Source organism: Diuraphis noxia, unplaced genomic scaffold (assembly GCF_037042655.1).
Source record: "Diuraphis noxia isolate RWA-SAM2 unplaced genomic scaffold, SU_Dnox_SAM2 contig0004, whole genome shotgun sequence".
NCBI classification, from domain to species: Eukaryota; Metazoa; Arthropoda; class Insecta; order Hemiptera; family Aphididae; genus Diuraphis; species Diuraphis noxia.
The window spans coordinates 5,764,137-5,779,565 of record NW_028301714.1 but is presented as its reverse complement, the minus strand read 5'-3'; the positions used below and the strand labels follow the sequence as shown (position 1 = coordinate 5,779,565).

The window sequence follows — 15,429 nt, the reverse complement described above, 5'->3', positions numbered from 1 at the left end:
TTTTATTTGGTCAGCACACACAGACGAAATTAATGACCCGTAGATAGCTTATTATTAACCTTTGTATGCTATACACGACTCACACAATCGCAAACTCCAAAGTCTGTCTGGACGGTTGTTCAATTTGTACTTATAATATAATGCATACTATTATGATATTGTAATGAAACATCGCGTACAGTTTCTTCCCGACGGGGTGTCACGACAGTGTGGTAATAACGACAATAATTCTCCGTCTCGCACAAACGCAACCAACGTGATTTCAAAATGATTTCGTCGACATTTTACATAACGTTGCTGTTTGGTATTGCGATGATTATTTCAAGCGGCTACGTAAGTATTTATTATTATTTGCAATCATTAAGCCCCGAGTGTAAAAATATTCTTACGATCATAGACTAGAGGGTTTATGGTGCATTCAGCAAAGGACTGTATAGGACGCACTATTCGAAAAAAAAATTTGCCCAAATTTTAGTGTTTGAATAAAATATTTTTTTTTTATTGATAGATTTAAGTTCCACCTCCCTTAAAATGTATTAAAAGTAGGTATATCTATAAACATCAAATTAGGAAATTTTTCTCTTTATCAATCCACGGCTAAAAATGTTTGTTAGGCAATTGCATTTTAAAACGAAAAACTATACTTAGTACGTTTTAAGAAGTAAGAATTTGATACTACATGAGTGCATCATTTAGTTTAATTATTATAATATGTAATAGCCATAACTCATAAACTAACTTGAATATTTTTATTTTTTATTTAGATATTAATATAAAAATATAGATAATTTTGTTAGTTAATAAATAAAAAATGTGAATTTATATTTTCGATATTTTTAACTAATGTAAGAGCAATTTATTTGGAGCCATGCATTAAATCTTCTAAATTGTTGACATATAATAATATAGATTGAAAATTACCCTTCAAGTAGGTAATCACTGTTGTACAGTATAGGTGTCAAGTCTTATGTGCCCAACAAACTTGTCATTGAGTTGGTAAATATAATAGATGTATTTAATTTGAATTGAACGATAAAATATCATTGTTTACAATAAAAAACGATTTTAAGAGGAGAAAGATAACTTTTTGGTTACCATAGTCACCAAAGCACATACTAACCGATTTTCTACCAGAAACTACTTTCTAAATTGATGGCATTTTCTCTACTAGAAAAATGTCTTCAGACACAAAAAAATAAATGAAAAACATATAAGTACATCAGTATATCAATATATTAAATTACATTCTAATTGTAAAATTAATTATCAATACATTAATTGCTCAGCTTATCTAAGGGTAAAATATTTAAATTGTCTATGAAAAGCTAAACAAGTTATAAAATTTTTAGAAATGCTAATACAATTATTTTACGAAAATATAAAGTATAATATTATATGATTAGGATTTGAATTTCCAAAAAAAAAAAATCAATTTGTCTGCTGCTTAAATATTTCAGTTACTAAGGACACATGATTGGTATAAAAGGTTAAATAACTAGTCAACATTTTTATTTAGATGGGTTAACATTTTCAAAATGAGCATTTGATTAAAAATTATTTGTAGTTGAAAGGGATTATCCCCATTTAAATCATTGAATAATATGATGATTTTTAGTACGTTTACTCCAAGAGTATTCTCAAAAATTCTAAGTACCAGAATTTGAATTATAACATTCTTGAAAGATAAATGAGTATCGTCGGAAACCGCCCGGAATTTAATAATGTGTTACATTATATTATAAGAACACTGATACTATTTACAAATTAAATAGTATTTTTGTTGAATTGAATTACTTACTCGATATAATTGTTACGTTGTATCCGTCACATCAACCTGTAGATACATCTTGGATACTCACCTTTGATTATTTTTTTGTAATAGGTACACTCGCCAATTTAGGGCTGTCCCAAGTTTTTTCGCAACCAACCGCAAATTAATGTGGGGGTGGGCTTACAACCACCATACATCGATATGATAAACAAAATAGGTACTCAATGTATTACTTATTCAATAACTGCTTAGGGATGAATTTCCAAATACGAGTAAACTAAAAATACAATTTTTCCATATTTGATAATTATAAATGTTCATACTCACACATACTCTCTCACTACTCATACATATAAAAATATCGTCTGCACCGTTGCCTACTATACCAAATCGAGCTTTGTTATCGCAATCGAGCCGCAATAATATAACATACCTACATTACCTATAAGAGTAGTAGATAAAACACGGTGAACGCTCTTCATTTTTAATTATTATTATATATTTAGACTTTAAGGCAGCCACCTTTTAAATTTTCTGAAAATGGGGCCCGAGACATAATGGTTCCGTGGCCCTTCCCTACCCCTCCCGATCGGCCCAGTGGCGAGGTTTGTTTTAAATTATATTTTTAATAGCATAAATACCTAATATTTTTTCGTTATTGTTGTTATTAATATTTTGTAATGTGTGTATGTTTGTGTATACAGGGGCGATTTACGACAGATCAAATCGATTATTACGGAAAAGCGTGCAATGCCAGCGAAGGTAAAAACCGTTTCGTCGTTGACATTGTTATATTCGATTACTTACGTTCCCGAATGCATTTCCTGTGAGGGAAACAAATCATAATTATATAAGAAAAATAACCTCATATACAAAATCCGAAAATCGGATCCATTTGTCGTTTACGACAATACGATGTTATTATCGTTATTGTAATATAAAATATTTTTATAGATACTTGTGGGTAGTGGGTAATTAGCATATTATTTATTGTATATTATAGTATTATATAGCTGTCTCTGGTCGGCGTTATAAAATCGACCAAACGTCCGGTTAGTCAACTAACGCCAAGACAATATTATACTATGGTGATACACGACACTTACGCGTTGATATCGTAGATATCGGACGTCTTCAGCGGCGTTAATAATAATAATATGCAGGACGTTCATAATAGATATCACTCATCGTCGCGAATCACTATTGATCACTGTGGTTGAGCATGTCTGTGTACAAAGTGGTTTTTTCTTATCAAACATTCATTATCTCGACTCTTGTGCACAATTTAATTTACGTTAGGTAAATCGAAACGATATTGTTAGGTTTGAGTGGTTTGATCTACTGATGTGGTATTTAATGAGAGTCTTGAAGAATAACTAGGTAACACCGAAATTGCTTGTTGAATTCAGGTTATTATTAATCACGATTATAGATTGACAATATTTCCTCGTAATTTTTAACAACCCAGAACAAATGTATACAACGATACTATGAGATTTCAAAAAAATATTTATATTTATGATTCATTATGATGATCTTAGACTCTGATCTTTATAGCATAAGAAAATGTATTTTACATAATATGACAAACGACTGTACAATATATTTTTGGTAACACATTTTATTGATAGTATAATAGACAGACTTTTAAAAGTTCCTTTCGCGAAAAGTGATATGTGACTGCAGCGCTTCCAGTGATTATGATGTATGTTAAGTTATTAAAACAATATTAACATACTTCGTGGACTTATTGACTTATTTTTTAAATACCATCTGTGTCATGATATTTGTAGTAGGAAAAATAAAACTACATGCAAAATACTTGCATTTTACCATTATAAAAATAAATCCTTTCTTTAGTAACAGTTATCGAAAAAATGAGAACCACTGCTTACAGGCGAATAAACTACTGAAAGCTCTGCAGTCACGCACCAATTCTTGTGAACACTACTACTATACAGTGTGATCCATTTAATTGGGTGCATTAATTATCTCGAAAAGCATTAACTTTTTTAAAATTTTTTTCTTAACTTTTAGGTTTATGTTTTTCTAAAATTTTATGATATTTTAATTTTTTCACCCTTATATTTATCGGTGAAACCACTATAAACTTTTGATTTTAAAATGGTAACATAATATAATTAAAATATAATAAATTAATAAAACTATTTTTTTTTCATGAATTTATGTGTTAACATTTTTACTTTTTGTTGATTGGCTTGTGAGATACAGCTCGTTAAAGTATTGGTGGTTCTTAATTTTTTCCAATAATTGTTAAGATCAGGAACTAATGATAAATTCGATATCGATAAATCTTAGGTAACAAAATAAATAATAATTAATTAAAGATTACTGTTGTACTTTGAACACTAATCATTTATTAACTTATCGACTAATTGGACTAATTATATTTATTTTGTTACCTCGTATTTAGTAATATCGAATTTATCACTAGCTCCTGGTCTTTAAAATTATTGGAAAAATATTAAAAACCACCAATACTTTGAGGAGCTATATCTCACAATCTCACAAACCAATCAACAACAAATAAAAATGTTTACACGTAAATTCATGAAAAAATGATTTTATTAATTCATGATTTTTTAAATATATTTTACCATTTTGTATCAACAAAAGTTGATAGTGGTTTCACCAATAAATATAAGGGTAAAAAATTTAAAATTTAATTATACGTTTTTAGAAAAAGATAAATTTAAAAGTTAATGCTTTTCGAAATAATTAATATACTACAATTTTTAAATCCTTGTGGTCCTAGTTAGGTTGTAGCTCGCGAACGAAAATATCTGGCTAAAAAACAAGATATTAATTGTATTATTATTATTATGTATGGACAATTGAATGAGGTTTCATTTTATTTTGTTTCTAATTTTTTTATATTAAGTGAAGATGACGTAATACTACCTACATTGAATTTTGAAAGCCACTGAAAATTTCATGAATTCCTTAATGGCTCTAAATAAATATTAATTGCGTTCCCTGGATTATAATAATACGATATTATCATTATTTAAGCCCATTGCTTTCCGAAGAGTTATTATTCCTTTTGTACCTAACAAATGTTATAATTCGTGTAAACGTAACACAAGGTGAGTCAGTTGATTTGACTATATCGTACCTATATACAATTTGAATTGTAAAAAAATGATTATAAACGTCCATAAAAACTTAAACTATAACATTACATTGACTACATGATGATAGTTCAGACAACTTATGTAATTCATTGGCAATTTTATTTATACCACAGTTTTGAAACTCCCTAGTTCAACAGGTAATTTATGTAGTTACTTCCCAAATTATTATCATTGACAATAACATATTATGTATAAATCGAATTCGGATCATCCATTTAACATAACGTAAGACACTCGTTTTTCAAAAATGATTAAAATAAATAGCCAATATTTAAACTCCATCTTCAAACCTACTCATTGTACAAACAATATGTATACCTAGATTGTAGCTTTATTTCAATAAAATAAAAATAAAATATCCACACGTTAAATAATTTTAACTATTAAACTGGTCGTCAAAAAATTATGAAAATAAAAATAATAATTTTATTCCAATGTTGTTTTGTAACGACTTAAAGTTATGTAGGTAAAAGTAATATTGTCAAAAACGTTAGTGTTTACAGCGTTCAGAACTATAGTAGTAATGAGTATCATATGTTAAACATATAACTCGTAGGTATATTATTATTTATTATTTATTATGTAACATATTATTATATTATATCTATCACATATACCTAGTTTGGATTATTAATGTGTTCATGGAATAAATTCCAAATTTTTTTTTTAAGTTTTCCTAGTGTAGTGCCCTGTTGTTATGTGTATCGGTATATTATTATTTTTATTTATTATCATGCGATTATAATTTATAATAGAAAAATTGTTGCACGCAGTTTAGCGAATTATGTAGCACCATCGAGAAGAGATAAAAAAATGGACCTCACTCGTTAAATAAATACAATAATCATAATAATAATAAAAAAATATATATATTAATTAACAACAACTGACGTCATTTTAATGGTCAGATAATAGATATTATACACGTTTCCGCTCTAGTCACGAGGCGTAGATCAAAGCGATTTTTCCGTGCAATAGAAGGTCCGGTTTTTTTTTGTCATCATGCAATAATTCATTTAGGATGTAGGTAAATATATGAAAAACAAGGTTTTAAAAAAAAAAACTGTTTAACGATCAAAGACGTTTTGAAAAATCTTCATTGAAACGTATATTTCATGGATATAGATGATCTTTATCGGCTGAAATTTAGTGTCCATTATAATAGCTATTATAGACATTTATTTAGATTACGTCTGTGATTATTGTGCAGGGACAACTTCTTCAGAATTTATACAATTACGAGTCATGTTGGTATTTTTGTAAATTATAATTTCTTCTTTCCAACCTTCCAATGGGTCAAAAAAAAAAAAGTTACACGAACGTAACAACAAAAAACGTGAACAGTAAATAAATAAAATTAAGATAAAAATTAGGGGTAACTATTCGCAACTAACAATTTGGCTGTTTAATACAGTCTATCAAATTGTCGCCGATATTATGCAATTTTCAAATAATTATATCACTTAATACTCAGATATAGGTACTTATATTTTAGTTATTTGGTTTTTGCTTCAAGTCGGGGTAATTTAATGATAATTTATAACTCAGTTAAGTTGAATTTAAATATTTAAAAAATGTTTAAATCAATAGTTATTCTATTTTTTTTTCAATTCAGTTGAGTTAAAAGTTGTATGTGGAATCTTACAATTAATTTGTAACCTTAAGTTAAGTTCTTTATTTTTTTTTTTATACATAAATAGCCTGCAGTAATACAATTTAAAATAATAAAACGTAAATGCTTATACAATATGCAACATCAATAACCATAGTATTATATTAATAATTTAATTAGTTTTAAATTAACGGAACTTGGATTTCATTAAAAGTAATTCGTTATTTATGAAATTTATGTAAATAAAATCATTTAAGCTAAAAATTAAAATCAACTTAACTTTGTAGGTAGGTACTTAACTTCAACTTTTTAACTCGCTTATGCCCAGGCTTGCTTTGTTGAATATTCTAGATAAAATTTTTTTGAAATTATTTGTATTTATGGCGTTAAACTGATCAAAATCTATTATAATTTACACTAATCTAAGTAAATGTACATTTCTACTGTTGATTTATTACATTTTACTATTTAGGTTTAAAAAAAATGTACTTGTCACGTGTCGATTTTCTACGAGTGATCAAAACATCGGCGAGATAAAAGTGTGTGTTTACAAATAATACGATTATAAGATTAATTGCCCTAAATAGATATAATAATATGATAACGTGAATATGAGATCGTCGAATAAACCAAGAATAATTTGTAATGCGCTATTTAATTACGGTCTTGAAAACTTTAAACTTTGTTAAAAAAAAATGCATTAACTGCAGTTAGTTTTTTGTTGTAATTAATATAAATATAATATAATATGCGTTGATAATTACCGTTATAATATCGAATTACGTTTATGAGAGAGAAATTTGCAGGTAATAATAATATATTCGATCGTTATTCATAATGACCTTATTCCGATTTATATATTATCTAAATAACTAAACACATTATAATATTATTATGCCTATATCCACAACATTATTATCGATGTAGATAAAATTTTCAACTTTTCAAGTGTTCCTACGTTCTATCGACAGCCAATTATATGGTACGATGTTATATAATATTTTTTTAATGTCGACTGTGTTGTAAAACTCAAATTCAAATTTGTTAAAAATAATTTTCTTTTTGTAACATTTGTATTTTTCGTGGCACTCGCCGTTGGGGTGAATTTTCATACATTTTATTATTTTTTTTGGCCGAGGATTTAAGTTATATTAAGTATTTTAAGTTTAGGCAAGTGGAGTAGTGGACAAACATTTTGCGGGGTAACCCCGTACCACTCCACTCTGCCATTCTAAACTTTAAATACTTATAACTCATAAACTACTCGTTCTAAATTCGATTTTTATGAATCAAAATACTTAAAAAAATATTATGCTTTGGAATATGAAATTAAAACTCTATGTTGCCATTCAAAAAAGTAAAAAACTTAAAAAATGATAAGGATAAAAAATATTTAAAAATATAATTTTTTAATAAAAACGTTGGGTTTTTAACAACTTGAAACTATGTAAAAAAATATTTTGAAAAAAGTCAATACTTTTTAAAATAATGAGTGTTATTTGATAAATCAATCACCTTGTACATAATTCTCTTTCATCACATTTTCTATGAAAAAAGCTACGAAAATGTGTTATATAAATTATTTTTCAATATTTGTTGTTTTCAGTATCAAAATTGAAGAAAAAAATTATATTTACTCTGTACTTGCTACTTGTTTTATTTTTTATTTTTCAAGGGTGTTGAGAGTTCTTATAGAATATTAGTATGATATATATTTATATGGATTCGGGCAAACAATACCTAAAAATTACATATAATTTTGAATGAAATTATTCACAATTATGACTGTCTATGGTGTGCAAAGTACTGTGTTCTAATTAGTTATCTAGGAAGGAATTTTATTTTGAGCACCTGAGTGATGAGGTTCGGCCTTTTAATCTGTTAGTAATTAAAAGCATGCTTATAACGACTTTACAATGTTATAAAAATTACAATATCAAATATTTTTTCAAAGATGTGGACAGCGGCGTAGCCAGGATTTTTTTTCGGGGGGGGGGGAGGGGGCTGATCAATTTTTACACAGCGGTGCAATTAATACCTATTAGCACGGCCAAAGCTATAGAAAACTAACAAAATAAAGATGACAATTTAAAATTAGTAAAATACAATTTAAGACTTTTTGAGTGAATATTGTAGACCATTGAAATAATTTTTAAATTTTATTAACATTTCGGGGGGGGGGGACTGCAGCCGTCTCAGCCCTCCCCCTGGCTACGCCACTGGATGTGGATTAATATTTGGCATTTACACTTATAATATGATCTATATGGCTGTATAAATTATCGAGTGCGAGTTTTTTTCGTATTCATTAATCGTATAATCGATTATCACTTTAAACCATATACCTACGTTTAACTTAATGATATCGATAATATTATAATACATGGTATTTACGACTCGTTCATACCGAACGTGGATTCAAAATATTTTTGTGAGAACAATTTAACGATTTATATTAAATATCGTTTCCAAAACTGTGGTCCGTAGACTTCAAGGAGTCTGCATATATATAGCAAAGTGGATCCGAAAATTATTATTATTTATTATTGTTAGGTTTGGTCATTTTTATTATTGAGTCCACAATAGTTTTTTATATACTTCAAGGGGTTCGGCAAAAGAGAAAGTTTTGAGGAACGCTGTTATAAAAGATTATAATATTATTATTATGGGTAAGATATTTTTGATTATGATTAAATGCACTAAAAAATTGCAAAAAAATCTTTAAATTATAAGAATATTGCTTATAAATGTATTTTTTAGAAGTAGAGCAGTGATAATATACTAAGTAATCACGTGTTATACCATGGTGATATTTTTTCAGGAGACGATTTGAAATCTAATGATACCTCAGTTAGTATATAATATAATAAAAATATATATGAAAATATTTCTAATATTTCCTCTTTATTTTTATTTTTTTTTTTAATGAAAACGGAGGTCACTGTATAATAATAATGAGTGTATACGTACCTACTTTTATAGTCACTATGTGTTTTGACACTGTATAGTGCAAGTACCTAGAATATGGTGGATTTTATTAAAAAAATAAATGATGTTCTAAAAACTTTAAAACATTGAAAAATTGCCTTTAAGTTTAATACCTTGAGAAATTCAAAATAAAAATTGGCACCTAGCTATCCATAAAATAATCAGGATCACAAAAAAACGCATTTTAATCTTTCGTAGCTACGTTGTATAACAACAGTAAAAAAAAATACTGACTTTTCATCTAAATCCCACTCCTACTTAAGACTTAAACAACTCTAAAAAATGTATATGAATAATATCAAAGTATGCCGAAAACAATTTTAAATATGACACATTGTAATTATTAGTTGAATGTAATTATATTATTCATTATCCATTCAAAATATATTTGATTATATTAGATAAATAGTTATATGACTTACAGCTTTTACAATATAAAAATGATCTGCTTTGTATAAAAAAAACTATAGCTAAAAACGACAACAAAAAATTTAAAAAACCTAAAATAAAATGTGATGTACCTGATTCTACGTCAACGGATCTATGATTTGTTCTGCAATGTGCACGATTAAAATTTATTAAAAAAATAAATAAAATGTAAAAGTCATAAAAATTCTAATATTGTAATTATTATTACGATTAAGATAAGTCTGTTTTGGCGCTCATGCGTTATCCGAAGCAAATATAATCATAGTATTATAATCTTCGGTTTGTCTGTTATTCGATCTGTACAATTATAATATGTTCTCGTCAACAATCGATAAACCACCGACTACCATTCGTTAGTAAGATTTACATGTATAAGCGTTGATTGCTATTATTTATGATTGTGTCGCGTGAGCCATGCATGTGTGATAAGATTATACTATTATACTTAGGTGCATTATTAATTTAATCTTATTTAGGCATGTTAAATTAGATAACGTATAGTTTTAAGTAATCTAAGTAATCTATCTGCAAGTCACTCTCTTGATTATCATTCAATAGGTACTCGTATCGTGGGAAATTGTTTAAGCAACATTATATTTGAATAATATTTAGTTTTGCCATTTAGTTGTGACTTACCGAAGCATAATAACCTAATATTATCGCAATATATTAGGTACGTACAAAATCAATTAGTAGTACTATACATATAGTAAACGTTCTAAATTTCGTTGAACAATATCGAAAGTAACGAGTTCGAAAAAAAGAACACACTGGAGCTGCCTTCCTTGACATAGCTAAAGCGTTCGATAAGTTTTGGCATGGCAGACTGCTTTATAAATTAAAATGCCTAAACACACCCACTGTTATCTTTAACATCATCAAATCTTTTCTCTACTCTCGTAGTTTCACCGTTCAAATAGATGGAACTAACTCGGACGTCAAACAAATTAATACAAGGGGTACCGCAAGACTCAAAAACATCTAAAATACTTTTTGACCTTCGCATATCAGATTTTCCTACATCGACGAACATGGAAATAGCCTTATATATCCGGATGATAGTGTCATTTACTCTAGTTCCGTTAAAATCAAAAATGTAACAGAAAACATCCAAACTCGTCTTGACGAAAATGGGCGCAAAAATGGAAAATCATTCTCAATCCGACTAAAAGCACAGAAGTTATTTTCATACTCCGTAGACCCACTAATTTTAATTCCTTAAAAATCAACGGACAAAATATACCATGGTCTCATAACATAAAATATCTCGGAGTTATTTTGGACAAAAAACTTACCTGGAACCCACATATTATATCCTCCAAAATACAACAAAGATACCAACGATTAAAAATTGTTTACCCATTAATAAATTGGCAAATATCATTGAGCTGGAAGTGTTCATTACTACTATACAATAACAAATAATTCGTTTTTTATTACTATGCGCTGTCCCTGTTTGGGATCAATGTGCTTCAACCCACACGAATAAAATCTAAGTACTTCAATCCAAAGTCATCCGTTTGATTTCAAATGCCCCATGGTTTAGGTTAGTTTATTTGAAACTATGCGCTGCACGCCGACTTCAATTTACTAACAATTAAGAACTACATAAAGAATCTATCGGCAAGCTTCTTCATCAGCTGTCATCTACGCAAAGCAAGTGGTCCACAACATTTCGGGTTAATGTCAGCTCTATCAATCGAAGACTAAAACGTGGTCGTCCTCATGAAGATTATCTTCAAGAAAATACTATTGTAGATCTTTCATTGCTTGTAACACTATCTTAAATCTATTAATGCATATCGCTAATTTGTTAACCTAGTTATTTGTTACATATTATGTTAATTTCGTTTTTATAAATAGCTAAAGATTTTGTACATTATACCTAAGTTTAGATGACTTTGTCAGGAAAACTTTATAAATAAAAAAAATATCGAAATTGTATAATAATTTATTGCAGGTATAATACATTCGGCGAAAAACATTATTCGTTGTGATATTAATGATAATATTATTGTTGGAATTTTATCAAAAAAAAAAAACTACATAATACGTTTAGATGCCTTTTTAATGCCGGAAAACTAATCTAAATCATATTTTTATTATTTATTCATCAGATGACCTCGTCGTAGTCAAATCCTACAAGGTACCGTCTACAGAAACTGGAAAGGTAATAATATTGTGAATATTCATCCACTATTAATTGACTATATTAGATAACAGAAGCTCAGACCTGGTATAGTGTTATTAATATTACGTACTTCTGTAAAAACAAGATTGATTTCAATATTTTGTGTAACGTTTCCCGAAGTCAATTATAATATAACATACATTTGTTCGCGAAATAAAACTGCTGTAAAGTTATTAATGTTATTATAAATAAAATTATGTCCCAAACAGAACGAATACAATTTATTATTATACGGTACATATTAATTAAATATAGGTCATAGCTATTAGTTTTAATTCTTATTGAGAGGCTGTAGGTATATACCCATGGAATTCACCAACCTAAATGATTTTATAGATTTTGATTTTGGTTCGTCAGAATTGAAATTTTTTTAATTTTTAATCTAGAAATTTGTACAGTCTGTAAAATAACAATTTACGATGTAGAATTGAAAATTAATGTTAAATTTCTAACAAAATATATTTATGAATAAGAAGCAACCTATACAAATTTGTTTTGAATTTAATATTTTTTAAACTTAATTTAAACATGTTATTAAATGATCATATATGTAGATCATTTTATATAATTATTAATAATCTATATATTATTTAAAAATTCCAAAAATCATATTTGTAATAACTCAATCATTATTGAAGATTAAATAGGTTGTTAGTAATGCTTCGTAATTCACTGTGTATATAAAACAATACCTACAATGACGCTGAGTGCATAGAATTATCTTACAAAAAAAAAAAAAAAAACGATAGTAAATGAAAACGTAAAAAACAACTTAATAAAAACTAATAATAATTAGTATATAGGTACTTACAATTAATTATAAGAAGTTTTACAAATGTAATTTATAATAATATACTATATACCAATTAGTTTCGATCCTGGGTAAGATTCGAAAATCTTTCAATTCAAAACTCGATTTCTGATTAAAAAAAAGTGTTCTGGTTCTATAACGCCATGTTTTCTCTACCACACGAACGTCTAAAAAACAATCTCTTATAATTTTTTATTTTATTTATTTTTTTTTAAATTTATTTTATTTCTTTTTCAGTGTCTGATGAAATGCATGATCACCAAACTAGGACTGGTAATAACTTACGCGTTTAGTGATTCTCTTAAACGTTTACTCTGACTTGACAAAAATTAAAATGTTACTTATATATAATATGTTGTTTCAGTTGAACGACGATGGTTCATATAACAAAACTGGCATGGAAATAGGGTTGAAGAAATACTGGTCGGAATGGTCTACGGAGAAGATCGAGGCTATAAATAACAAGTGTTATGAAGAAGGTGATACTCCCATACTTCGATATCATTTTTTTATACAAAAATAATTGTATATAAGTCGGTGGGATGGACGGGAAAATGTGAAAATGAAACTATATAGGTCTGTGTCTAAGCATCGATGATCTGTGTCGAAAATATAAATAAAAATACCTAATGAGCGTGACCAAAGGTCAGGAAAATCATTTGAACGATCACAAAAGGTATTCTTCTATTTATTTTTTTGGTTAACCTCAAAAGTACTTATGGAAAAAAGCTCACACTAAATGTACATAAACATTAAACATGTTTTCGTTTAGTGATGTTAACTAATTATTTTTTCTTATTCACACAGTATACAATGAATTATTTTAATTTAATGCATTTTTTTAATCTATTGAAAAATAAATTAATAAATATCCAAACACAAAGTTTTATTGTTTAAACTAAACCGTTACAGCTAGTGTGCAATTCATAGAAAAGTTAGTAGGTATCCGCATTTTATTAAATTATTTATTTGATTATACATGCAAGTTGCACAATCACCACATAATATAAGATTAAAAAATAATGAATGAACTTATTTTTAAAACAGTTTAGCTAATATTTTTTTTCTTATCACATTTAACTTTGATAGTACTGTAATTAATATATTGTTTGAAAATTACTAATGTTCTTAACAAAGTTTTTTCCTAACTCGAGTTCATTTTTTCCACGATCACTTTTATGAGTAACTCGTCCATCCAAAAGTTGAAAGTTAACACAAAATATAATAGTTACTTCCAAACCCAAGCCTGGCTTTCAAAATAATAAACGCACAGCTTCTGTCAACGCGCTACACGATAAAACCATACACCATAATGTTACCAATTACCATAATATTATAATAATACACTATAATACGAGTATTATATATCTGCTTGGTTTGCAATGGACGAATAAGTACGGTTTCATAATATTCTCAGTTGCAAACAACTGCACAGAGTTTTTATTTTTCACGCATTTTACTCTTATAATAAAATAGCAGGTAGTTCAATTGAATGGAAAACTACAGATATTGTAAGCGTACCTACACTCGAAAATTCTGTTTACTATCGCCAATATATTATTGTTCTAATAAATAATAACAAACAGAAAATCGTATAACTATTAAAGTTTATCTGCCTGTGACATTTTAATAGATATGTTTAGAATTTATTATATTGTTTACAGCCTTACTTGTGTCGAAGGAAGTTGTAGCGACGTGCAATTACTCGTACACTGTGATGGCATGTTTGAACAAGCAGTTGGATCTCGACAAGTTAACTTGAAACTCGTAAGTGTCATTTTATAAAGTGCCCACCATTACATTATTGCATATTATATTGTTACACTAAAGTTTAATATTTGTATTATACACTTAATATAGTAATAGTGTTGTCAAATTTCAGATATTTCTAAAAGGAGATTTCCAAGAAGATTCGATAAGTTTAATATAATTTCAATACAAAACCTAAACATGTCCATTTTCTACAGAATTTCTCTTGGAAATTTCCCTATAGTACTAACATCACTACCTAGGTATATTATAACATATAAACGGCATATTATTTTAATATTGTTTCCTCTGTTTCCAGTTGAGCATATTGAAGAGTTAACCGAGTGGACCGAAACCAGAGTCAAACGTACCTCCTACATATTATTTTTTCATCTTAAAATCATATTATTTATATTTTAATGATAACTCTAACACTTAAGCACTATTTAATAATATTATACAATAATATAGTATATTGTTTGACATAACAAACATACATAATATTTTATATTAGTTTTTGGTTGTCACACTTTAGGATTTAAATGACATTTTCCGGTTTCCTTGATCCGATGGCGATCACCTTGACACGTTTATGTATCGAATCAAATTGTAAAATAAAACATCGGAAAAACAATAATAATTATATTACATTATTAACGTTTTAATAAAATGCTATAATTCAATTGGTTAATGACGATGACGTGGCGTTTTATTTTGTCGCTA

At 27.7% G+C, this 15,429-nt stretch overlaps 1 protein-coding gene across 1 annotated transcript; it reads left to right on the top strand.

Annotated features, from left to right (window-relative positions):
* The first annotated feature begins 130 nt into the window (after positions 1–130).
* Positions 131–15,397, top strand: LOC107172047 (uncharacterized). Its single transcript, XM_089225373.1, has 7 exons — positions 131–333; positions 2,476–2,533; positions 12,073–12,125; positions 13,195–13,230; positions 13,322–13,436; positions 14,622–14,724; positions 15,026–15,397. The coding sequence occupies exons 1-6, from the start codon at positions 268–270 to the stop codon at positions 14,717–14,719; spliced, it is 426 nt and encodes a 141-aa protein (XP_089081499.1). The 5' UTR covers positions 131–267; the 3' UTR covers positions 14,720–14,724; positions 15,026–15,397.
* Positions 15,398–15,429: the final 32 nt, after the last annotated feature.

What these genes read in the sequence shown, in the direction of transcription:
- LOC107172047 (XM_089225373.1), top strand. Translation starts at nt 268, where the DNA reads ATGATTTCGTCGACATTTTACATAACGTTGCTGTTTGGTATTGCGATG. An exon ending in AGCGTGCAATGCCAGCGAAG is followed by an intron (nt 2,534 to 12,072) that starts GTAAAAACCGTT and finishes TTTATTCATCAG; the next exon opens with ATGACCTCGTCGTAGTCAAA. An exon ending in CGTCTACAGAAACTGGAAAG is followed by an intron (nt 12,126 to 13,194) that starts GTAATAATATTG and finishes TTTCTTTTTCAG; the next exon opens with TGTCTGATGAAATGCATGAT.